The 26,228-nt window shown below is 43.1% G+C and overlaps 1 protein-coding gene across 1 annotated transcript in view; it reads right to left on the reverse strand.

The window, feature by feature from the left end:
- Positions 1-25,877, reverse strand: part of LOC102270519 (integrin alpha-M) — a 38,673-nt gene extending 12,796 nt beyond the window's left edge. Inside the window, exons 1-14 of the mRNA XM_005886967.3 lie at positions 25,743-25,877; positions 23,130-23,235; positions 19,976-20,079; positions 19,393-19,463; positions 19,129-19,246; positions 18,331-18,461; positions 17,766-17,911; positions 16,626-16,779; positions 15,462-15,612; positions 13,956-14,029; positions 11,732-11,861; positions 11,065-11,207; positions 3,142-3,282; positions 2,841-3,050 (exon numbers count right to left, since the gene is read on the reverse strand). Of these exons, the coding sequence (XP_005887029.1) occupies positions 2,841-3,050; positions 3,142-3,282; positions 11,065-11,207; positions 11,732-11,861; positions 13,956-14,029; positions 15,462-15,612; positions 16,626-16,779; positions 17,766-17,911; positions 18,331-18,461; positions 19,129-19,246; positions 19,393-19,463; positions 19,976-20,079; positions 23,130-23,235; positions 25,743-25,770 (1,707 nt within the window). The 5' untranslated portion in view covers positions 25,771-25,877. The remainder of the gene's footprint in view (positions 1-2,840; positions 3,051-3,141; positions 3,283-11,064; positions 11,208-11,731; positions 11,862-13,955; positions 14,030-15,461; positions 15,613-16,625; positions 16,780-17,765; positions 17,912-18,330; positions 18,462-19,128; positions 19,247-19,392; positions 19,464-19,975; positions 20,080-23,129; positions 23,236-25,742) is intronic.
- Between the last annotated feature and the right edge of the window lie 351 nt (positions 25,878-26,228).

The following is a 26,228-nucleotide window of genomic DNA, read 5'->3' on the forward strand; positions in this document are numbered from 1 at the left end:
AGGACACTTGCTTGTTGAAATACTGAGCACCACAGTTCCAGTAATAGAAAAAGAACAAGTAAAAATTACAAACAGTAGAACAATAAGCTTGCATGATCGTTTTTGCATTTATTTTTAATTCCAAAGTCTGTGGTGTGGGAGAGGAGAATGTGAGTGGAGTGGGAGTGTGTGTATGGGTGTGAGTGGATGTGGGTGTATGGGGGCTGTGGGTGCGTCTGAGTGTGGGTGTGAGTGGGTGTGGGCATGGGTGGGGATGGGTGTACGGGGGTGTGGGTGAGAGTGGGTGAATGTGTGGACCCTCCCTTTACCCTTGTTTTCCTTTCCAGGCCAAGTTCTGGTAAAGATAAAGGGCAGAAGGAGCTAGGGCTTTTGCTGTTTACTTTAGATCTTTTAACTTATACAAGCATGTAAAGTGTTGTAATAAAAATAGAGTAAAACCACAGCCTTCAAATCCCATTTACACAAAGAAACAACAGATGCCAATGAGAAAAAGGCTTAACTATAATATTCATAAAATTGCGGAAAGAGGTTCCGTGACACAGAGGGAAGAATGTGAGGAGTGCTGGGCTGTAACTAAAGAACATGTGACTACTGACGACCTCGAGCCCTAGAAGCCTGTGCTCTGCAACAAGAGAAGCCACTGCAATGAGAAGCCTGAGCATCGCAACTAGAGAATAACCCCTGCTGGCCACAACTAGAGAAAAACCGGAAAAGCAATGAAGATTCAGTGCAGCCATAGATAAACAAGTAGAATTATTTTTTTCAAAGGAGTGTGTGAAAAATACTAGGGCTGACATAGCATCATAGTCCATACACTAGAATGGGCAAAATTGATCTATGGTGGAAAATAATTGGAACAGTAGCTTCCTCTAGGATGGAGTGGGGTCAGAAATTGACTGGGAGGGGACAGGTGGGAACTTTCTAAAGTGATCATGATGTTCGGTACAGTAAGTGAAATTGCTCAGTTGGGTCCGACTGTTTGCAACCCCATGGACTGTAGCCTGCCAGGCTCCTCTGTCCATGGAATTTTACAGGCATGTACCTTCATAGAATTATTGGGGGTTGTTTGTTTGGTTTTTGTTTGTCTAGTCACCACACAGCTTTCAGGGTCTTAGTTCCCCAATCAGGGATTGAACCCAGGCCATGGCAGTGAAAGCACTGAGTCATAACCGCTGGACCGCCAGAGAATTCCCAGGATTGTGGGTTATATTTTTCAAAATTCATCAACTGGCCAAAGATCTGTGCATTTCCTGTCTATACATTTTATTTTAAAAATAATGGTAAGCAAATATTAAATTCTAATTAATGATATACATGGTGAGGCATTTAGGGGTGAAGTTGGACTGGTGTTGCAAATTACTTTGAAATGCATTTTAAAATGTGTTGAACTGATGAACAAGTAGAAAAGGATGAATATAAGGATGGAGATGTGAAAAAGTAAATCTAGTAAAATATTCATAGTAGATTTTAGCTTATAAATACATGGGTGTTCACTATACATTGAAATTTTTCTTAATAAAATGGAAATTTTTACTGATGCCTGGGGCTCTGTACATACGTGCTTCAGTCATGTCTGACTCTGCCACCCTATGGACTGTAGCCTACCAGGCCCTTATGTCCATGGGATACTCCAGGCAAGAATACTGGAGTGGTTTGCCATGCCCTCTTGCAAGAGATCTTCCCGACCCAGGGATGAAACCCATGTCTCCTGCATTGGCAGATGGGTTCTTTACTGCTGGTGCCACTTGGGAAGCCCCTGGAGCCCTGACCTCAGGCCAATTAAATCAGACCCCGTACTGGCAGGGCCTATGCACCCATTTTTTAAGAATTTCAGGTGATGTTAGTAGGGTTGAACCTTGTGAGGGATTTGGCAGGAGTGATGAAGGAACAGAGAAAGGACATAAGAAAAATTTTGGGGGAAAAATGCTGGAAAAAAGTCAGAGACCAGAAGACTGGATGGCCTCAGTGGGCTGTAAGGGAGAAAGCCAGACTGTGGGGGTCTCTTTAGACAGTGGTCTTCATCTGGCAGGAAAGAGGGAGCCTCTTCAGGAGGAAACCAGTTGTGGCAATCAACATTTCAAATGACCAGCCATCAGGATCAGCTACACAATTTGCAGGACCCCATGGGGGGAAAACACTGTAGGACTCCTTATTCAAAAGTTAAGAATTTCAAGATGGCCGGAGCAGAGCATTAATCTAAGCACAGCACCCTTCTGAGAGAGGAGCCCTGAGTGGCCACACAGGTCACACACCCATGACGCATGCAGTCCTGGTAGAATGGCCAACCATAGGGCTTCCTGTGTTGTGAGACTTCCACTGCTAAAATCAGGTTAGTTAGTTACTGTTAGTTGCTCAGTCGTGTCTGACTCTTTGCAACCCCACGGACTGTAGCCCACCAGGCTCCTCTGTCCATGGAATTCTCCAAGCAAGAATACTGGAGTGGATTGCCATTTCCTCCTCCAGGGGATCTTCCCAAGTCGGGTCTCCTGCATTGCAGACAAATTCTTTACCATTTGAGCCAACAGGGAAGCCCCAAACCAGGACAGATGTGGGGCAAACCAGATCTATTGGTCATCCTATGAAGACTGAGATTCAGAGGAGAAGAATGTCTACATCCAACACTCCCGGCTCACCATTTATTACCTCTGAGCCTTCATCTTCCCTCCTGTAAAGGGGCAGCAGTGATGCTGACCCTGTGCACCTCCTCTAGTTGTGGGCAGAATGAATCTTTTCTGTGAAGTGTGTATTATTTTTGAAGGTTCTGAAAAGGGCTTCTGGGAGAACTGACCTGGCAGCTGAGGGAATGTTGATTTAGAAAGGGACAGATGATCCGGCCTCACCTGGCTGTGAGAGGGGCTGATGCCCAGTTTTGAGGTTCCATGGAACAGGTAGACAGCACCCTGGTTCTCCTGCTCTCCCGGGGCCCCAATGGCCACATCCACCAGCCTGTCCCCATTCACATCCCCCAGCGCTGTCAGGGCTGCCCCAAAGCGGCCCCAGGGGTGGCCCAGCTCCCCTCGCAGGACAGCATCACAGTGCCACTTAGCTCTCTGCAGAACAAAAATAGTGTCAGGCCCACCCCAGGCGACCCCTCCATCCCACAGCCAGACCTCACCCAGCCCGGGTCTCATCACTACTCACCCCCCGGGGAAAGGGGCACACGGACACCTGGCCCCCTCGCATCTGCTCATAAAAATGGGGAGCCCCGATGAGGACCAGGTCGGAGCTGCCATCTCTGTTGACATCCACGGAGCAGAGGGAGGCCCCAAAGTAGGAGCCAATCTGAAAGAGATAAGGCCAAGATCACATACCTCTTCCCACCTAAAACAGGGCATGGGGGTTTTCTCCCTGGGACGTAGAATCACGCCTGCCGAGGAAGGCCCTTTGGAGTGGATGAGATCCTCTCCCTGTTTCATGATCAATCCTTGTTTGAATGTACTGCCAGCTGAAGAGCCTGTTATAGAGTTGATGGGCGGTGGTGAGGATTCACCCTAAACCGTGTTCCAGGGAGATGATTAAGGTAGCAAAGAAGTTGGATTTGAAAATACAGACAGGGGCTTCCCTGATAGTCCAGTGGTTAAGAATCCACCTGCCAATGCAGAGAAAGCAGGTTCCATCCTTGGCTGGGGAACCAAGGTCCCACATGCTGCAGGACAACTGAGCCTGAGTACCATAACTACTGAGTACCATAACTACTGCACACCACAACTAGAGAGAAGCCTGCACCCGCGACAAAGAGTCCTCGAGCGGCTATGAAATAGTCCACGCACTGCAACTAAGCCCCAGAGCAGCCAAAAATAAAATAAATATTTTTTTTTATTAAAAAGAAAAAGAAAATATCGAGAGAAAAGCCTGGAAGACCACACAGGATATCCTTTCAATATGTTGGAAGTCTTTAGAGGGTAAATCGAAGTTGGCAGTCTGGCTAATAGGGAATCAACTGGCTTGGATGAAAAATAACTATTGTTACAGGAATTTTTTTGCATGATATTGAGAAATAATGTTTACGTTTTAAAAGAATTTTAAAATATGTTCAAAAAATATCAAGATATGTTCTCTGTAAATGGGTAGACTTCATCCATAGAAATCACCCGTTTAGTCATTCATTCATTCATTCATTCATTCAACAAACAAAGGGTTGCTCTTTGCTGAGTGTGAGGCTGGGTAGTAGAGATGGTGCCTTCAAGGCTTTTAGTTCAGGAGGTTGGAAGGGAGAACAGTACCAGATAAAAGGGAGATGTATACGGAAATTTCTAATTTGTGGGGCAAGTTCAAGGAAGGAAAAGTGCAGATAGCATCAAGACAGTGACTCACTACTGTCTGATTTCTGCCTCACACGCCTCTGAGGGAAGCCTCCTAATAGTCCGGGCATGTGCATGCTGCTGCTGCTGCTGCTAAGTCACTTCAGTCGTGTCCGACTCTGTGTGACCCCATAGACGGCAGTCCACCAGGCTTACCCGTCCCTGGGATTCTCCAGGCAAGAACACTGGAGTGCTAAGTCGCTTCAATTGTGTCCGACTCTTTGCGACTGTATGGATTGCAGCTCGCCACGCTCCTCTCTCCATGCAGAGGACACTCTTGCCTGAATTCCCCAGGAGATCTTAATAGATTCTTGCCTGGATTTCTCAGGCAAGAATACTGGAGTGGGTTGCCAGGCCCTCCTCCAGGGGATCTTCTCCACTCAGGGATCGAACCCATGTCTCCTGAGTTTCTTGCACTGCAGGAGGATTCTTTACTGCTGAGCCATCGGGGAAGCCCCCCCCACCCCGCCCCCCGCACCCCACCCCCGCCTCTTCCCCCGCCTCCTCCCCCATAGTTCAATAAAGGCATTTAAGCTTCATCATAAAGTCAATAGGATTTTTTTTTTGCTTTTAGGTCAAGTTTATTGGGTATAATTTCCACATAATAAAATTCAACCTTTTTACTACAGTTTTATGAGTTTTGACAAACACACAAAGTCATGTAATTAACCACGATGGTCAAGATTCAGGACAGTTTCCTCACCCCCAAAATATTCCCTTTCGCTGTAATCAACCTCTTTCCTCAGTCATCAGCCCCTGGCAACCACTGACCTGTTTTCTGTCCCTATAGTTTTGCCTTTTCCAGAATGTTATATAAAGGGAATTATACAATAGGTAGCTTTTCAGATCTGGCTTCTTTCAACTAGAGTAAGCATTTGGGCTTCATCCATGTTGTTGCATGTATCATTAATTTGTTCTGATTTATTTCTGACAAGTATTCCATTGTACAGATGTACCACAGTTTGTTTATCCATTCCCAGTTGAGGGATATTCGGGTTGATTCCAATTTGGGGCATTTATAAATAAAACCACTGCTGCTGCTGCTGCTAAGTCACTTCAGTCATGTCTGTGTGACCCCATAGACGGCAGCCCACCAGGCTCCCCCGTCCCTGGGATTCTCCAGGCAAGAACACTGGAGTGGGTTGCCATTTCCTCCTCCAATGCATGAAAGTGAAAAGTGAAAGTGAAGTTGCTTAGTCGTCTCTGACCCTCAGCGACTCCATGGTCTGCAGCCTTCCAGGCTCCTCCGTACATGGGATTTTCCAGGCAAGAGTACTGGAGTGGGGTGCCATTGCCTTCTCCAGAATAAAGCCACTAAAAACATTTAAATATAGGTTTTCATGTAAATGTCTATTTTTATTTCTCCTGGATAACTACCTAAGAGTGTTATGGCAACTGCATATTGAACTTTGTAAGATACTGATGAACTTTTCCAAAGTAGTCATTTTTCCAATGACATTTTTCTATTCTGACAGCAATGTATGGGTGTTTTAGTTGCCACACATCCTTGCCAGTACTTGATATTGCAAGTTCATTTCTTTTTTATGTTAATCATATTAATAGGTGTGCTATTGTATCTCACTATATTTTTAATTTGCACTCCACCACTTCATGGGAAATAGATGGGGAAACAGTGGAAACAGTGTCAGACTTTATTTTTCTGGCTCCAAAATCACTACAGATGGTGACTGCAGCCATGAAATTAAAAGACGCTTACTCCTTGGAAGGAAAGTTATGACCAACCTAGATAGCATATTCAAGCTATGAAAGCAGAGACATTACTTTGCCAACAAAGGTTCGTCTAGTCAAGGCTATGGTTTTTCCTGTGGTCATGTATGGATGTGAGAGTTGGACTGTGAAGAAGGCTGAGCGCCGAAGAATTGATGCTTTTGAACTGTGGTGTTGGAGAAGACTCTTGAGAGTTCCTTGGACTGCAAGGAGATCCAACCAGTCCATTCTGAAGGAGATCAGCCCTGGGATTTCTTTGGAAGGAATGATGCTAAAGCTGAAACTCCAGTACTTTGGCCACCTCATGTGAAGAGTTGACTCATTGGAAAAGACTCTGATGCTGGGGGGGATTGGAGGCAGGAGGAGAAGGGGACGACAGAGGATGAGATGGTTAGATGGCATCACTGACTCGATGGACGTGAGTCTCAGTGAACTCCGGGAGTTGGTGATGGACAGGGAGGCCTGGAGTGCTGCGATTCTTGGGGTCGCAAAGAGTCGGACACGACTGAGCGACTGATCTGATCTGATCTGATGATTTAATGATATGGGACATTCTTTCATGTGCTTATTTGCCATTCACATATCTTCTTTGGTTAAGTGTCTGTTCAAATATTCTGCTTATTTTTTAATTGAATTATTTGACTTCTTGTTGTTGAGTTTTGAGACTCCTTTATGTATTCTGGATATAAGTCTTTTGTCAGATATGTAATTTTATTTTATTTCAAATATGTCATTTTTAAAAAGGAAGACAAAAAAAAGAAAAAAAAAAGAAAAAGGAAGGAAAATTTGCAAATATTTTCTTCCAGTCCATAGCTTATCTGCTCATTCTCTTAATAAACAGAGCAAAACTTTTCTTAGTTATCTTTTTTTTTTTTTTTTATGGGCCATGTTTCCAGTGTTATATCTAAGAATTCTTCGACTAATGCAAGGTCACAGAAATTTTCTCCTAATGTTTTCTTTCACAAGTATAATAGTTTCAGATTGTACATTCAGCTCTATAATCTATTTTGAATTAATCTTAACATGGATCAGTTGACAAGATACGTGTAGAAGGTTTGGTTTTGTTTTCTTACTATGGGTGTTCAATTGCTTCAGCACCTCTGAGCTCTCCATTGAATTACCTTTGTGTCTTTATTGACAAGCAATGTCAGTTTACTTGAGGCCTATTCTGTTTCCCCGATATTCCTGCCACACTGTTCTGCTTACTGCAACTTTTACAGGAAGTCTGAAAATTCAGGTAGGCTATGAATCTTCCACTAAATACCTACGAGTATTTACCCAAGATCTTTTTCAAACCTGTTTTGAATATTTACTTTCTTTGATTTTTTCATATAAATCTTAGAACCAGCTCATTAATTCTACAAATAAGTTAGAATTTTGATTGGCATTGTGTTGCATCTATAGATCAGTTTGAGAAGTAACATCTTAGCAATATTGAGTCTTCCAATCCATGAACACAGTGTATCTTTCCATTTATTTAGGTCTTTGATTTCTCTCATCAGTGTTTTGTACATTTCAGGATAAAGATATTGTACACATTTTATTAGATTTATACCTAAGGATTTCATGGTCTGGGCTTCCCAGGTGGTGCTAATAGTAAAGAATCCACCTGCCAGTGGAGGAGATTCAAGAGACACAGGTTCAATCCCTGGGTTGGGAAGATCCTGCGGAGAAGTAAATGGCAACCCACTCCAGTATTCTTGCCTGGAGAATCCCATAGACAGAGGAGCCTGGCGGGCTACAGTCCACAGGGTCTCAAAGAGCCGTACATGACTCAAGCAACTTAGCACGCACGCACGCATTTCATGGTCTTTGGTGCTACTGTAAATGATGCCGTTTTTTTAATTTAAATTTCCAAATATTCATTGCAGGCCTAGAAACACAGCTGATTTTTACATGTTGATCTTGTATCCTGAGAAATTACTGAAATAACTTATTAGTTACATAATTTTTTTAAATAGATTTTTTGGGACTTCCCAGGCAAACAGTCATGTCATTGGTAAATAGAGACAGCTTTATTTTTTCCCTTCCATTCTGCATGCTCTTTTTTCTTTTCTTTTCTTGCCTTATTGCACTGCTGTGTCTTCCAGTATGATATCGAATAGGAGTGGTGAAAGTGGATATTCTTGCCTTGTTCCCAATTAGGAAAAAAATTCTCTTTTACTTTTAAATAAGATGCAGTTGTAGGTTGTTATTATTGTTGTTTTAAATGCTCTTTCTCAGGTTAAGGAAGTTCCTTTTAATTCCTAATTTGCTGGGAACATCATGAAAGCATGTATTTTGTCAAATTCTTTTCCATATCTGTTAAGATTATTACATTTTTCTTCTCTAGTCTGTTGTTATGGTGAATTACATTGATTTTTTTTTCCAGAATGGCTCTTTTAAATTGAGATAAAATTTACATTACAAAATTCATCATTTTAAAGTATAAAATTTAGTGGGTTCTAGTATATTCACAATGTTATGTAACCATCGCCACGAATTCCAAAACATTTTCATCACCCTAGGAAGAAGCCCTATACCTGTTAAAAGTCACTCCCAATCTGCTCCCCCCTCCCTCTATATCCAGGCAACCACTAATCTACTTTCTGGCTCAATGAATTTATCTACTCTGGACATTTCAGGTGAATTAAATCATACAATATGTGGTCTTTTGTGGCTGGGTTTTTAAATTTAGCATAACATTTTCAAAGTTTATCCATGTTGTAGCATGTATCAACACTTCATACTTTTTATGGCTAAATAGTATTCCACTACATGATACACCACATTTTGTTTATCTATTCATGAGTTGATGAACATCTAGGTTCCTTCCACATTTTAACTATTATGAATAATGCTGCTATGAACATTCATGTATAAGCTTTAGTTTGAACAACTGTTTTCATCCTGGGAAAGGGTATACACCTAGGAGCAAAATTTCTGAGTCATATTGTAAATCTGGGGGCTTCCCCAGTGGCTCGGTGGTAAAGAATCCACCTGCCAATGCAGGAGACGGGGATTCAATCCCTGTGTTGAGAGGAACCCCTGAAGGAGATGGTAACCCACTCCAGTATTCTTGCCTGGGAAATCCCATGGACAGAGAAACCTGGCAGGCTACAGTCCATGGGGTCGCAAAAGAGTCAGGCATGACTGAGCAACTAAACAACTCAACAGCAACAGCAATGGTAAATCTAAAGTTAACTAAACCGCCAAACTGTGTTCCGTAGGAGCTGTATTACTTTACATTCCCAGCAGCAAAGTACGAAGGTCTCAATTTCTCCACATTCTCACCCACATATGTTATTTTTCATGTTTTTTTTTTTTTTTAAATAGCCTTTCTAGTGCTGTCTCTGTTGTGGTTTTGACTTTCATTTCCCCAATGACTAGTAATGTCAAGCATCTTTTCATGTTCTTATTGGCCATTTGTATAGCTTATCTGAAGAAATATCTATCTGAATCCTTTGCCCTTTTTTAAATGAGGTTGTCTTTTTATCGTTGAATTGTAAAAGTTCTTTATATATTCTAAATACCAGATCTTTATCAGATATATGACTTACAAATAGTTTCTCCCATTCTTTTCATTTTCTTTACAGTGTTATTTGATGCTCAAAGGTTTTTAATTTTATGAAGTCCAGCTTACCTATTTTATATTTGCTTGTGTTTATGGTGGAATGTTCAAAAACTCATTGCCAAATCTAAGGTTACAGAAATTCACCTAAGAATCCCTCTAAGAGGTTCAAAGCTTTTATTCTTACATTTCGGTTTTTGATCCATTTTAAATTAATTTTTGTATATTGTAAGGTAAGGATCCAAATTTATCCATTTGCATGTGGATATCCAGTTAACCCAACATCTTTGTTGAAAATCTTTTTTTCCTTAGTGAATGAACTTGATACCTTTGTTGAAAATCAACTGGCCATAGTTATATGGGCTTATTTCTGGACTCTCAGTTCTATTCCATTGATCTATAGGTCTGTCCTTAGCTGTACCATCCTGTCTTGATTACTGTAACTTTAAAGTAAGCCTCAAATTGGAAACTGTGACTCCTCCAACTTAATTCTTCTTTTTCAAGATTATTTTGGCTACTGTGAGTCTCTTGCATTTTCATATGAACTTTAGAATCAGTTGGCCCATTTCTGCAACATTGTTGAACAAGCCCTATGTTCTTGGGATAAACCACACTTGGTCATGATGTATTATTCTTTTTATAGATTGCTGAATTCAAGTTGCTAACACTTTCTTAAAAACAGTTTTTGCAGGGGTGATATTCAAAATATTGAATTCCTAGGACTGCTCAGGCACCAACCACAGGCTTAGCTGAAGTGGGTCCTAGATGTCTTCTGAGTCAGGTCGTATCTGACGTCATAGTTGCTAGATTATGGCGAAGTTCAAAGAGTACAGGGTGAGGGGACCAGAGTGCATGGTGGGGGTGGGGAGAGAGAAGGGGGAGGACGTCTCAACAAAGCAGCTATTTATTGACAGATATAGAATTATTTCAATATTTTAATAACTAATATGGTTTACTTGTTAGAAAAAGTGAAAGTGTTAATCACTCAGTCATGTTCCACTCTTTGCAACCCCAAGGATCGAACTTGGGTCTCCCGCATTACAGGCAGATTCTTTACCGTCTGAGCCATCAGGGAAGCTCATCCTGGTTATGGACTGGTCAAATGCCAGTTTTGTGTACAGATAGACTTGTAGGGAGCTCTGGACAGGTCAAGTGTTGGTATTTACTATTATCAGAAAAGTGAGGACATGATATTCTCAAATGCAAGTTTGTCCCAAAGTTGGTCCCACTGCTCTCTAGCTTAAAGTCCTCTGAAATCTGCTTTACAAACCTCTGCTACACCTTATATGTATGGCTGAGTCCCTTTGCTGTCCACCTGAAACTATCACAATATTGATAATCAGCTATACTCCAATACAAAATAAAAAGTTTAATAAAAAAAAAAAAACTCTGCCCCATTGGCACCTGGTGATGCCCATCCTGGAAGCCCTCAGTCCCCAGGGTACTTCTGTTGGTACATCCATACCCCACACACTCGGCACTCACCTGGCTTCCCTTGATTTCAGTGTTTTTCTGCCAAACACCTGCATTCTGTCTGAATATCACCACCAGGCCGATGTGCTGATATCGAGGTGCTCCCAGAAACAGGTGTTGCACCCGGTTCCGCAAGGTGACTTCGGCAGCATAACCTGAAGATGATGAATTAAAAGGAGAAAGTGCTTTCCCTCAGAGACTCTGCCCCCACCAGCAGGACTGTCCCGTGAGTAGGGGCAATGGGGCTGCCCATGGTTGTGAGGTTGGGGTAACTGAACCCAGCACTCTATTCCTCTTCATTTGTTGTAGTTGGTAGTGGTGTTATTGCTTAGTCACTAAGTCATATCCAACTGTTTTTGACTCCATGAACTGTAGTCCGCCAGGCTCCTCTGTCCATGGGATTCTCCAAGCAAGAATACTGGAGTGGGTTGCCATTTTCTTCTCCAGGGGATCTTCCCAACCCAGGGATTGGACCCGAGTTTCCTGCATTGGCAGATTCTTTACCTCTGAGTCACCAGGGAAGCCCATTCCTCTTCATTAGCATAATTAAAATGAAGTTTTGATATTTCTGTCTTTAAACCTATCCCAAGAGCCTGTGAAAGATCCAAGGACATCTACACTGGTTGAATTATGCCATATCCTGACCCCTTTTTAGAGTAACTCTGCCCTCTCTACTTACCCAAGTAAGCATCATTCATGTCTGAATCTATCCTGGTTGTATTGATGAAGGTGATTTTATCATTTGATGTATGCAGAAAGGCTCCACCAGCCCAGTCAAAGCTCCCCACAGCACCCAGCAAGGGACCATCCTGGGAAAGAAGGTAGAATAAGATTAAGAAATCTAGAGCTTCAGTGCCATCAAAATCCCAATGGCATATTTCACAGAAATAGAACAAACAATCCTAAAATTTGTATGGAATCACAAAAGATCCCAAATAACCAAAGCATTTTGAGAAAAAGAACAAGTTAGAGGCATCACACTTCCTGGGTTCAAACTATATGGCAAAGCTATAGTAATCAAAACAGTATAATATTGTCATAAAAATAGACACATAAGTCAATGGAACAGAATAGAGAGCCATTTATATATGTATGTATATAAACCCATACATATGTTGTACTTATGTATTGTGGGCTTCCCTGACAGCTCAGCGGTAAAGAGTCTGCCTGCAATGCAGGAGACATGGGTTCAATCCCTGAGTTGGGAAGATCCTCTAGAGAAGGAAATGGCAATCCACTCCCATATTCTTATCTGGGAAATCTCATGGACAGAGGAGCCTGGTAGGCTAAAGTCCATGGGGTCACAAAAGAGTTGGACATGACTTAGTGAATTTACAACAAAGGAGAGAATAATATACAGAGGGAAAAGGATAGTCTCTTCAATAAATGGTTTTGGGAAAATTAGACAGCCACATGCAAAAGAATGAACCTGGGCCACTATTTTACACTATTCATAAAGATCAATTCAAAATGGATAAAAGACTTGAACATAAGGTCAGAAATCATAAAACGCCAAGAAGAAAACATAGGTAGTAATCTCCTTGACATCAGTCTTGGTGATGATTATTTGAACTTAACACCAAAAACAAAATAAGCAGTGAGACTACATTAACTAAAAAGCTTCTGCATAGCAAAGGAAACCAACAACAAAATTAAAAGGTAACCTATAGAGCAGGAGAAAATATTTTCAAATCATATATCATATATCCATATTTGGGTTAATACCGAAATATATAAAGAACTCATACAACTCAAAAGTTTGTTTTAAAACCTGACTTTAAAATGAGAAGAAGATCTGAAAAGACATTTTTCCAAGGAAGACATACAGATGGCTAAGACGTACATGAAAAAAATGCTCAACATCACTAATCATCAAGGAAATGCAAACCAAAATCACAATGAGCTATCACTTCACACCTGTTGGAATGGCTGTCATCACAAACAGAAGAAATAAGTGTTGCTGAGGATGTGAAGAAAAAGGAAAACTTATACACAGTTGGTGGAAAAGTAATTGGTACAGCCACTATGGAAAAGAGTAAGGAGGCTCCTCAAAATTTTTAAATTAAAACTACTATGATCCCAGCAATCATACTTCTGGGTAAATATCCAAAAGAAATGAAAATACTAACTGGAAAAGGTATCTGGGACTTCCCTGGTGGTGCAGTGGTTAAGAATCCTCCTGCCAATGTAGGGGACACAAGTTCAATCCCTGGTCTGGGGAAGTCCCTCATACTGTAGAGCAACTAAGCCTGTGCACCTCAAGTACTGAAGCCCATGCGCCTAGAGCCCATGCTCTGCAACGAGAGAAGCCACTGCCATGAGAAGCCTGTGCACTGCGACCAGAGAGTAGCCCCTGCTTTCAGAGTAGCCCCACTCGCCACAAGTAGAGAAAGCCCGTGTGCAGCAATGAAGCCCCAGCACAATCAAACATAAAGAAATTAGCTTTTAACTGATACTACTGAACTTGTTTCCAAAGCAGAAACAGACTCACAGACATAGAAAACCAATTTATGATTACCAAAGAGGAAAGAGGGAGAAGGGATAAATTAGGAAATCGGGATTTACAGATACACACTACTATATATAAAACAGATGAACAACAAGGTCCTACTGTATAGCACACGGAACTGTATTCAATATCTTATTATAGCCTATAATGGAAAAGAATATGAAAAAGAATATAAATATATATATATATATATATGAGAGAGAGAACTGAATCACTTTGCTGTACACCAGAAATTACTACAACACTGTAAATTAACCATACTTCAATTTTTAAAAAAGAAAAAAAGATGTACCTCCCAACAGGTACCCATCACAGAGAATAGCCCCCAAACCTTTGCACCACTTCTCCTGCTTTGTCTCACCCCTCAACTTCAATTAAACAAAAGGCCACTTACGGAGGTGAAGGCAGCACTGAAACCTTCCTGAGACATCTCATGCTCAAAGGAACTGGTACTTCCTGTCTGCGTACCTGTGAAGAAAAGAACACTCTACATTAAAGAAAGCAGAAGAACCAAGAACAGGGGCTGGAAACTCAAATGCTATAGCAACCAGACAAAAGGAGCCTCAGATGAGAGCCATACAACCCACTCCCCTTATTTTTACATTTCCTCTGTTATGCTTTTGTTTTTCATTTAAGTTACAGTTAATCTACAGTATTAATGTCAGTTTCAGGTGAACAGCATAGTGATTCAGTATTTTCGTGGATTATACTCCTTTATAGGTTATTACAAGATAATAGCTATAATTTATATCTTTGTTGCTTATCTAGCCATATTGCTGTTGTTCAGTCACTAAGTTGTGTCCAATTCTTTGCACCCCCATAAATTGCACCACAATTTATGGTTTCCCTGTCCTTCACTATCTCCTGGAGTTTGCTCAAATTCATGTCCATTGAGTCTGTGATGCCCTCCAACCATCTTATCCCCTGTCACTCCTTTCTCCTGCCCTCAATCTTCCCCAGCATCAGGGTCTTTCCAATGAGTCAGCTCTTCGCCTCAGGTGGTCAAAGTATTAGCGTTTCAGCTTCAGTATCAATCCTTCAGTGAATTTTCAGAGTTGATTCCCTCTAGGATTGACTGGTTTGATCTCCTTGCTGTCTAAGGGACTCCCAAGAGTCTTCTCTAGCACCACAATTCAAAAGCATCAATTCTTTGGTGGTCAGCCTTCTTTATGATCCAACTCTCACATGATTACTAGAAAAACCATAGCTTTGACTATATGGACCATTGTTGGCATGTGGCCCCTTTTTAATATTTATTTTTATTTATTCAGCTGCACTGGGTCTTAGATATGGATGCAGGATCCAGTTCCCTGACCAGGGATCAAACCCTGGCTCCCAAGATTGGGAACATGGAGTCTTAACCACTAGACCACCAGGGAAGGCCGCATATGCCCCTTTTAAAGGGATGGTGGCTATTTGGTTCCAACTATTTTTTGTCCAGTGGGTATACAGTCCTCAAGGTGTCTAATCTTCCAAATTTTCAAGAGAAACCATAAATTCAGACTGTATGTGAACATTCCCCCAATTTTTAAATTCTTTCCTTCAACAAACATTTATTGAACATGCTTCATGCACCAGGCATTATTCTAAGCACTGGAGATACAGCAGTGAATCAAACAGACAAATGTTGGCAACACATCCAAAGTTGGGGAAAATACCATATGGGATTTGTCTCCCCTACCCTCTAATTTTGCAGCCTGTAGCCAAGACTTGCAAAATTAGATCTTTCAAAGAAATGGAGCGAGAGGCCAGAGTTGTTGAGAACTGGAGGAAGAAGAGAGTTGATGATGAGGGTCAGAATGCCAAGGGCTAGGAGGTCCTTGTTTCTAGAGGGAAATACGTGTTTGGGGGTAAGGGGCTGCCTTTGGAGCTGCTCTAGGACTACAAAACCTTAGCTTACCCTCAATCGCAAAGATCTTTTCCTGAAGCTGGTTCTGAATGGTCTTCAGAGCTTCGAAGTTATTCACCTGGAACACGTGGTCAGCAGGGGGCTTAGATGCAATAGTATCGAGCTCCTGTCGAGATTTCCTACTCCTAAAAGCATCTCCCACCTGTCACCAAAAAACAGAGGTCGAATCAGACAATTTCTGGAAGTAGCACTCTCCACCAGCAAAGAAAATTCTACAGGAAAAGAATTTGAAAATATCTGTCCAAGGAAGGAATGTACCAGAAGGCCCCTGGGACAGGGCTGCCAGGTACGGTGGAGCAGGTTGTACACTCTACATTCTGTCAAGGGGGAAATTGGGGCTGAAATTCAGCCTTTGGCCCATTTGCTGTGCCATGCCTCCTGGCATGGAACTGACCTCTCTTTAGAGGGCAGGGAGCTTTCTCCTTCATATGAAGTTGTTTCCCACTTGCCAAGCCAGGGACCCCAGATAATACATCTTTCTATGTCATGCAAGATACTGTAGTAGTTTGATGACACTGATGCTCCCAACCCTTTACCCCTTCCTGTATCCAAGCCCTTTCCCCAAAGCTTTGCTGTGCCCTCCTCCTCCTGAAAGAGTGTTCTGCTCCATTCATTGTCTCTGGGCTCTGCCACATGTATTGCTTTAGCTCTTGGATGTTATCCCATGTGATACAAACAGAAGCTTGAAAAAATGCTTGCAACATTTCTACTTGCTCTTTTTTCCCTCTGCTTTCACCATGAGAACATGCCCAGGCTAGCCCACTGGAGGAAGAGACACATGGAACAGAAGCATCAAGTTACCCCGGCCCCAGGAGACAAACATGGCAACGCTCAGACATGGAGAGAGCCCAGTCAAGATCAGCAGAGCCACCAACCAGCCTGCAGCTGACTACAGACACGTGAGTGAGTCCAGCTGGGACCAGAAAAACTGCCCAGCCTGACCGACAGACTCACTTACAGTTTTAAGCCACTGAATGTTGGGATCATTTGTTATACAGCATCATTGCAACAGTAGTTCGCTGAGACAGGTGCATCTGTGCTAGCAGAGATTACCCTGGCCTCATTTTGACTTTATTGATGCTTGCAAGTTCAAGGGAGGGTGTGTTTGAGTAGAAACCCACACCAAGTATCAAGTCAGAGAGCCACATTTCCTACCCCAATGACGTAGCGAATGATCTTTTTTCTATCAGCTTCAGGGATGACATCACTATACTCCAAAGGATCGAGATATTTTTCCCCATCTGTGATGACAATCATGATCTTAATGGCATGATTCCGGGCTCCACTGCTGCTGTGAAACAGTTCTCTTCTATCCAGGGTAAAGGAGAGAAAAGTCAAATTCGAGCAGACAGAGAGATGCGCCTAATACCAGGAAGGAACAACAGCAGTTACAGATGCAACTGGACTCTGTCTAGAAGGTGCCTGGGCTCCCCTGGGACAAACACTGAGCTGTAGATGCCCCAAGATCTGGAAGGGAAGCAGAAGAACAGGAAAGTGGAAGGAAAAGAAGCCTTCATTGCTTTTATATTCTTTGGCATAGGCTGATTTTTTAAATTGAGTATTATTCCTTCTAAATTAAAAAGTTCATAGCTTATTTATGCCTTCATCACACCTCTCCTGCTGGCTGTCCAGCTCATCTTCCTGCACTTTTGTCTCAACCCCTACCCTTGCCTCTAAACACACACACACACACACACACACACACACACACACACATATACAGATCAGAGGGAACTTTCCAAAACAAGATATGGGTACATCTCCCCACTGCTGAAAACATCAATGGATCCATTGGCTTTTCAGTTGCCTTGCTAATCTGGCCTCATCTGATCTTTCTACACTCCCTCCAGCCTTGCCCTCTCTCCCCCTAACCCCTGCCTTGTTGTTGTTGCTTAGTCGCTCAGTTGTGTCCAGCTCTTTGCAACCCCACAGACCATAGCCCGCCAGGCTCCTCTGTCCAGGGGTTTCCTAGGCAAGAACACTGGAGTGGGTTGCCATTTCCTTCTCTAGGGGATCTTCCTGACCCAGGGATGGAACCCATGCCTCCTGCATTGGCAGGCGGATTCTTTACCACTGAGCCACCAGAGAAGCCCTTACTCTCACCTTTACTCACAATTTGTATGTCATGAACATACCAGGCACAGTCCCTTCTCCACACCTAACTCAAACCGCCCCATCCACTGGAAATACCCTCTACCCCAGCCCTTTCTGAACAATACCCCTTTATCCTGCAAAGCTCAGCCAAAAAAAAAAAAACCTCCTCCTTTCATCCTAAGCAAAGAGGGAAGAGCTTACACTACTTTGCGGATCCCCGTGGCCGTGTGCGTCCTCCCAAACAGCTGTCTTATTGGCCCCACCAGTAATTCCGGGACAGGGTTTCTCTTGAAATCATTGAAGGTGAAGTGAGTCTGGAAGTCGTCCGAGTACTGCATCAGAGAGAACTGGGAACAGGCACCTGGTGTTAAACTGGAGCAGGCACCCCTCCTCCCACTTAGCTATCTCCCAGAAAGTTCTCCATAAATCCTGAAATACTCCAGGCTCCAAATTCCTCCAAATTCTGCCCCATCCCAGCCCTTCTGCCTCACCAGGAGGACAGCGATTGGCCATCAGCTCCCACTTCTCAGCACTAGAACTTAGCCAGAGATGACATATGGGTTTCATGTCCCATGCCAACCCCTATCGATTACTGTGCCTACTTTACAGAGGGCTGGAAGAAGGCTGAAGCTGCATCCAGTCAGAGCAAGACAGCAAATCATGAAAGAAAATGCTGATCAAGTGGCAATTTGGCACCATCTGGACAGGAAGTAGGACAGGACCCGCTATAGGCAGGCTGTTCCCTAACCTACCCATTTGCACTCACCAAGGTTTTGGACTTTTGGAATTGACTCATCACAGTTGAGACAAACCTCTTCATCCGCTCAAAGTCTACTGGGTCGATGCTACCAGAGCCATCAATCAAAAAGGCAATGTCACTGTCTTGCTCAGGGCACCCTGGGGGAAAAGGAAAAGAAACTGTAAGTACAAGAGACTCGGGTTCATTTTTTTTTTTTTTAAATCAGCTGTCTGCTGAGCAATGAGAATGAAAGGTAGACAAGATGACAACCATGCACCTGGCTAAAGAAAAACATGGGACAAAGTGGCATGGGAAACTTTAGTTCATTCTGCTCAAGGCAGGGAAAGGAGTTATCACAGCTACCTCATAGAAGAATAAGAAATAATTTGCAGACTCCCTGGTGGTCCAGTGGTTAAGAATCCGACCTCCCAGTGGGACATGGGTTCGAACCCTGGGGCAGGAAGTTTCCACATGCTGTGGGGCAAGCAAGCCCATACGCCACGACTACTAAGCCCACGTGCGCTAGAGCCCATACTCCGAAACAAGAGAATCCGCGAGAATGAGAAGCCTGAGCCCCACAATTAGAGACTAGCCCTCACTCACTGCAGCTAGGAAAAAACCACTGACCAGCAATGAAGACCCAGCACAGCCAAAAATAAATAATTTTCTTCTGGAATATTTAAGAGTGAAAATTGAAGAGAAACACTGGAACCCAGTTTCCTCACCCTTCTGCACCAAGATTTGTAAATAACCCCCCAGACTATGAGTCCCTCAGCCCAGTCCTGCCCAGGGCCCTCCAGTCTCACACTGCTTCTCTGTACCCACCTCTGAGGGCCCTTGGGATCCTCCTGGGTTGCTGGAGTAGATTGGATCCAAACGAGAAGCAGAGGCCATTTGCATAGGTGTTCTCCTTGCAAATTTGGTGCACTGTGGGGCCACAGGCCTAGGGGGCAGGGAAACAGTGGGAGGGGCTGTCTCTGCTCCCTGTCCTTTCAACCCAGCCTCTCCACCCATCAAGACCCCAGGCCCAGCAGCCTTGGGCCCTCAACTCCTTCCCTTGGAACACTCCCATGACCCAAGGCAACTCACCAGCAGCCGGAAAGGGTTGGCAGCAAATGCAAGAGACAAGCCCAGGGACATGTTCACAGCCTCTGGGGGAACTGAGAGGACAGATATACACATGGTCAGCCTTGGGGGATGGAAGGGGCTCTGTAAGAGCTCCATGGGCTTCCCTGGCGGCTCAGTGGTAAAGAGTCTGCCTGCCAATGCTGGAGACTGGGGTTTGATCCCTGGGTCAGGAAGATCCCCTGGAGGACTAAATGGCAACACACTCCAGTATGCCTGCTTGGGAAATTCCATGGACAGAGGAGCCTGGCAGGCTACAGTCCATGGGGTCTCCAAGAGTTGGACATGACTTAGTGACTAAACAAGAGTTGGACAGGGGTCACCTCAACCTGGCAGATTCTGAGGTCTGACAGATCCAAAGAGGCACGTAGGTCATAGAAAGGGACAAGGAGCGGGGAGCCTGAGAGTGATTGCATACAGCTCAGAGGCCGAAGAGCTGCCCCCCTGAGCCCCCCGCCACAGACCCCAGGACAAAGGCCTGACAAGTCCAGGTGTGTGCAGAGGTGGAGTCCTAGCCCTGGGCCCGGCCGGGGCAGCGATGACTCACCCTGCAGGGGGATGGCCTCACACCTGCCCGTGCTGTAGTCACAGTGGTAGAGGCCGCCTGTTTGATTAGCAGCCTTTACCTCCTGGGGGGCTCCAACCACCAGCCTGGAGGGAAACGGATAAGAGGACACGATGACAACTGGGGAGGAGACCAATGATGGAAGTTCTGCCACTCAGAGGATAAGTGGGGAGCCACCCTTGCAGGGATTCCCCACCTCCCCCAACAGGAAGAAGACTCAGCAAAGAAAAAATGAAGAATTTATTTTTACCCATTGTTTGTTTATTGTGAATATTCTCGTAATCCAGTCATTTGAATTTATGGTCCCAAGGGTCACTTCAGTAAGTTCAAGAATTTCTAAATTGTGAAGGTAGACAGTCTACTTTCCTAACTTGAAAGCACTTCCCTCTTCCTGTGTCAGGCAAGGATGCAATATTGCAGAGTGGAAAGGAATAGAGGCCTTGGAGTTTTACTGTCTAAAATAAAAATTTAGTCCCACCCTTACTTCCTGTGTGACCTTGAAGGACTGATTTAATTACCTTATTATTCTTCAATGTTCTCACCTCTAAAATACAGAGAACAGTAGTACCTACCTCAAAGTTATTATCATGATTAAATGAGTTAGTCCATGTACAGTTCCCAAACAGGAAAATGTCTGGGGACTTCCCTGGCAGTGCAGTGGTTAAAATTCTGCACTTCCACTGTAGAGGGCATGGCTTCAATTCCTGGTCAGGGAACTAAGATTCTGCCTGCAATATGGCACAGCCAAAATTTTTTTTCCAATTTTTTTAAATAAGAAAATGTTTAATCTTGGAGTGAGAAGAGTCCCTCTAAGGAGGACATAATATATCCAGAAGTCATTTTTAAATGAATACAGTCAACCCCACAAGTTTTTTGTTTTTATTTTTATTTTTTTGATCATGCTACAAGGCATTTGAGATCCTAGTTCACCAGCCAAGGGCCAAACCCGTGCCCCTGCCACAGAAGCTCAGAGTCCTAACCACTGGACTGCCAGGGAAGTCCCGCCAACAGGCATTTAAAATAAATTTCTGTATGTGATCTACTACCAAAAACAAAGTCAAAAAATAAATGATCAACTGGGGGAGGGAGATGAACACCCAGACTATTTCCTCAGTAGTCACATCTCCCACAAATCAAGAAGGGAAAAAAAAAAAAAAAAAAATGGGCCACAGATAAGGAGGAAAAAAAGTGTTCACAGAAAAGGAAATAAATCTCTCTTAAAAGAAGAAATGCAATTTAAAACTAAATTGAGATACCATTTCTTCCCTATTTGATTTACAAAGATCGTTAAGTTTGCTAACACTTTGGGTTGGCTAATTGGTGGGGAAGTAAGTGTTTGCACAAATTTCTGGTGTGAATGCGAAGTGTTGCCACCATCATAGAAGGTAATCTGGAAAAATCTATTAAAATTACATATGCACATGTACCCTTGGATCCAGCGATCCTAGTTTTAGGAATTTACTTCCGAAATATACTTGCTCACATACAAAATGCCAGCATTGTTTATAGAGCAAAAGTTTGGAAACAATCCAATGTCTGCTCAGAAGAGATTTAAAGGTAACAAAAAAGTAAATTACAGTATTTCCAAATAATAGATAATAATAAAAATAGAATATGATGTCAGCATAAAAAAGAACAAGGAAGCTCTTTATATACTTACTCAGTAAAATCAGCAAGCTCTGCTAATTTTTTTAAAAAACTGCAGAAGACAGTTTAGAGCAGAAGCTGGCAAATTTTTTCTCGAAAAATGACATTATTTTCATAAATATTATTTTTGTAAAAGTAAATATTTTAGGCTTTGCAGGCTCTAGTGTCTGTGTCCCAGCCTCCCTGTTCTGCTACTGTGCTCCAGAGCTGCCATAAATAATAAATGACTACAGATTGTTTTACTAAGTGAAGTATGTCAGGAAAAAAAAATACAGTATCACTCATATGTGGAATCCAGTTAAAAAAAAAAAGGTATAAAAATGAACTTACAAAACAGACACAGACTCACTGATTTCAAAAACAAACTTATGTTACCAAAGGGGAAATGTAAGCAGGAGAGATAAATTAGGAATTTACTATTAACACACATACACTGCTGTATATAAATTAGATAACCAAAACAGGGACCTATGGTATATAGTACAATGAACTCTACTCAATTTTCTGTAATAACCTATATGGGGAAAGAATCTCAAAAATAATGAATATATGTACATGTATAACCAAACCACTTTGCTGTACATCTGAAACCAGCACAACATTGTAAATCAGCTATACTCCAATAGAAAATTTAAGTATTAGAAAATAATAGTCACAATAATAGTAATAGTAATAAATGGCAAGTAGGGGGTGGAGTGGCAGATTGTCAATAAAATGTTAGAAAAATGTGGTTTATGCAGTGTATAACACCTCTGAAAGAACACACAAGAAACCACTTACCAGGGACCCTGCTGGGGAGGGAACTGGGGGATGAGAGGGAGGAAGAGGTTTTCTATCACACTCTTTCATATCTTTTGAATTTATGACTCTGACAAATTAAGAAAAAAAGCAAATCAAGGAAATTTCTATTTTTTTCACATATGTTGCTTTTTTTTTAATTGGAGGATAATTACTTTATATTATTTTGTTGGTTTCTGCCATACATCAACATGAATCCGCCATAAGTATACATATGTCCCCTCCCTCTTTAACCTCCCTGCCACCTCCCAGCACATCCCATCACTCTAGGTGGTCACAGAGCCCTGGTTTGAGTTCCCTGAGTCACACAGCAAATCCCCACTGTCTATCTTACATATGGTAATGCACATGTTTCAGCGTTACTCTCTTAATCATCCCACTCTAGCCTCCCTCACTGTGTCCGCAAGTCTGTTCTTTATGTCTTCATCTCCTTCGCTGCCCTGCAAATAAGTTCATCAGTAACTGTCTCTCTAGATTCCATATATGTATGTGCTAATATAAGATATGTGTTCCTCTCACTTACTTCACTCTGTATAATAGGCTCTAGGTAATATTCCATTGTATACATTTACCACATCTTCTTTATCCATTCATCAATTGATGGACATCTAGGTTGCTTCCATGTCCTAGCTAGGTATGTTAAATCTTGGAGGGAAAGTGTGTGGGCAGGGAGTGCCCCTGCAGCTCTTACCGGGATCCCTGAATCTGGACCACGCTCTGCCCGAAGCCCCTTGCGTTGTTTTGGAAGATGACTGCTTTTTCCGTGTCCAGGTTGAACCCATGACATAAGGCCAAGGCTGGAGGGAGAACAAGGGGTGGAAGTCAGGAGGTGATGTGGAAACAGCTAAGAAAGCAGCCTGGGACTTCCCTAGTGATCCCGTGGTTAAGACTCTGAGCTTCCAAGGCAGGGGCACCGGTTCCATCCCCGGTTGAAGAACTAAAATCCCACATGCCACAGAACTTGGCCAAAAACATAAAATTTAAAAATAAGAAAGATTAAAAAAAAAATAAGAAAGATTTAAAAAAGAAAGCAGCCTGCTCTCTTGCCCCAAGAATATTCCTGTCAGGATTCACCCTAACCCTACATGGAGATGGGTCCCCCCCAGGTCCCAGCCTGGAGCAGAGGTCACCACACTCTTTCTATAAAGGGGTACATGCTAAGTCCCTCCAGTTCTTTGTAACCCCATGGACTATAGCCCACCAGGCCCCTCTGTCCATGGGATTCTCCAGGCAAGAATACTGGAGTGGGTTGCCATGTCCTTATTCAAGGGATCTTTCTGAAGCAGGGACCTTGTACTGACAAACAAGTTCTTTACCACTAGCGCCACTTGAGAAGCCTTCTATAAAGGGCTCAATAGTAAATATTTTAGGCTTTGTGGACCAAGAGGCAAATGGAATCTAATTATGTATGTATTTATATAAGAAAAGAAGGGGCTTCCCTGGTGTCTCAGACAGTAAAGAATCTGTCCACAATGTGGGAGACCCGGGTTTGATCCCTGGGTCAGGAAGATCCCCTGGAGAAGGGAACGGCAACCCACTCAAGTATTCTTGCTTGGAAAGTTCCATGGACAGAGGAGCCTGGCTGGCTACAGTCCAAGGGGTCACAAAGAGTTGGACACAACTGAGCAACTACACTTTCACTTTCAAGAAAAGAAAAAATGCGTTTTTCATGAAGGAAATTCAAAACAGAATAATTGAGTAAAAGTTCTTTTAATACAATTTTGCTGATGAGACAGATGGAATTTTGCAAGATTTAAAGTTAGTGTTCCTTGTCATCAGTTATAAATATTCATCTAGATCTCATGGCTCCAAACAGTCATCTGCCCGTGTACAAAAACACATGATGAGTCCTCACATTACGCCCCAGACTACGTTATGCTGACTCCTGGCCTTAGGACACCAATATCGGGTATAACAGAAGAAATTTTGATATCGTGAGCTATGGGAAGTCATTCTGGCTTCTGTGCATGCTAAGTCACTTGAGTCGTGTCCAACTCTTTGTGATCCCATGGACTGTAGCCCACCAGGCTCCTATGTCCGTGGGATTCTTGCAAGGATACTGGAGTAGGTTGCTATGTCCTCCTCCAGGAGATCTTCCAGTAGGAGGTTTGATCCAGGAGACACAGATTTGACCCCTGGTCCGGAAAGATCCCACATGCTGCGGGGCAGCTAAGCCCATGCGCTGCAACCACAGAAGCCATGTGCCCTAGAGCCAGTGCTCTGCCTCAAGAGAAACCACCACAATGAGAAGCTCTCGCACCACAACCAAAGAGTAGCCCCTGCTTGCCACAGCTAGAGAAAGTCTGCATGCAGCAGTGAAGACCCAGCAAAGCCAAAACTAAATAAAAATTTGAAAATTTTAAAAAAATTAAAAAAAAACAAAGATGAAATGCCTCCTTTCCTGGGACGCCAATGCTGTTCCTGCTTTGATGGTAAGACTTCCTTCCCAGGTGCCAAGGCCATACCAGCTTTCTGTGTACCTGATGATCTGTTTGGCTTTCATGTCTTTTGAAACCTCGAAAGAATGCATCCCTGACTTGTCTGATGTGGTTTCCTCTGACAAGATATAAAACTATGCCCTAAACCCTGCTTCTCTGGAACAGTTCCTCCAAGTTCTCAGGAAGCTGTCTCCTGGGCTATAGTTCTCAGTTTAACTCAAAAAACAAACCAAAAAAAAACCTCTTTTCTTGTTTATTGATTATTTCCATCAACAGGTACATTCAGCCCCTCTCTGAGCCCCACCCTAGGTTCCCACTCCACTGATTTGCCCAACAGTAAGTTCCTAAAGACTCCACTAGGTAATTTCCTCCCTGTGCAACTCACAAGCATTTCTTTCCCCTCTTTGACTCACATGCCACAAAACACAGAAAAGAAAGGAAAACGAACTTGAATCATTTCAGTCAGTCAGTCATTCGACAAACATTTATATCTGGATCCTTGGAAAAGAGGAGACAAATAGGAGGTGAGGTAGAATCCAAGAAAAAATCACTCTGAGAAGAGAAGCCAAGATCTACTGTGTACTCTTCAATATGTCTTTTCACCTTTCTACACCTCAGTCTCCTCATCCGTGAAGATGGGACCAACCAAATCCAGGGCATACTCTGTGAACTGAGTCATTTATCCAAGCTTCTGTGGTCATCCCATTTCATTCTAGCTAGCTCTACTTCATGAATCCCTTCACCTTTCTCCAATCCCCTTTGGCTTTCCCCAGTCTCACTCCTAAGTATTCGGGACCCTTTGTCTCCACTCACAAACTCAAAAACTCCCCTCCACCTCCCCGGAGGACCCCCAGCTCCAGGCACACCTGTTAATAGAAGGATTCTGTGATTCATAGCTGGAGGCAGCAGGAACCGTGAGGCTGCAGGCACCACTGAGCCACTTCAAGGAAGCCACCAAAGCTAGGAAGGACAGAAAAAGAGAAGTAGGAGGCAGAAGTCTGTCAGACTCAAAGGAAGAGGGCGGAGGCTCAGTGAGCACTCAGTCCCGCCTGACCTTCCTCTCCAGGCTGTGTGCGCACAGCTTGGGCTGCTTCCCTACCCAGCTCCCTGGCCCAAACCATCAAGGTCAATATCCCAAAGTTATCTTTGTTTGCCCACCTGCTTCTAGAGTTGGCCAAAACATTATGAAAAACAAAGAATAGACTGAGGACCTGCCTCCCAGAATGTGTCTCCCTGAAGCACAGTTTGCAAAATGTCCCTCCTTCCTGCCCAAGGAGCTGTCTTCAGGTGTGGCCATCAATAAGGACAACTCAGGTACAGGGACATCCGGTGATATTTGAATATTATTTTGC

This window comes from Bos mutus, chromosome 25 (genome assembly GCF_027580195.1).
Source record: "Bos mutus isolate GX-2022 chromosome 25, NWIPB_WYAK_1.1, whole genome shotgun sequence".
In the NCBI taxonomy this organism is placed as follows: Eukaryota; Metazoa; Chordata; class Mammalia; order Artiodactyla; family Bovidae; genus Bos; species Bos mutus.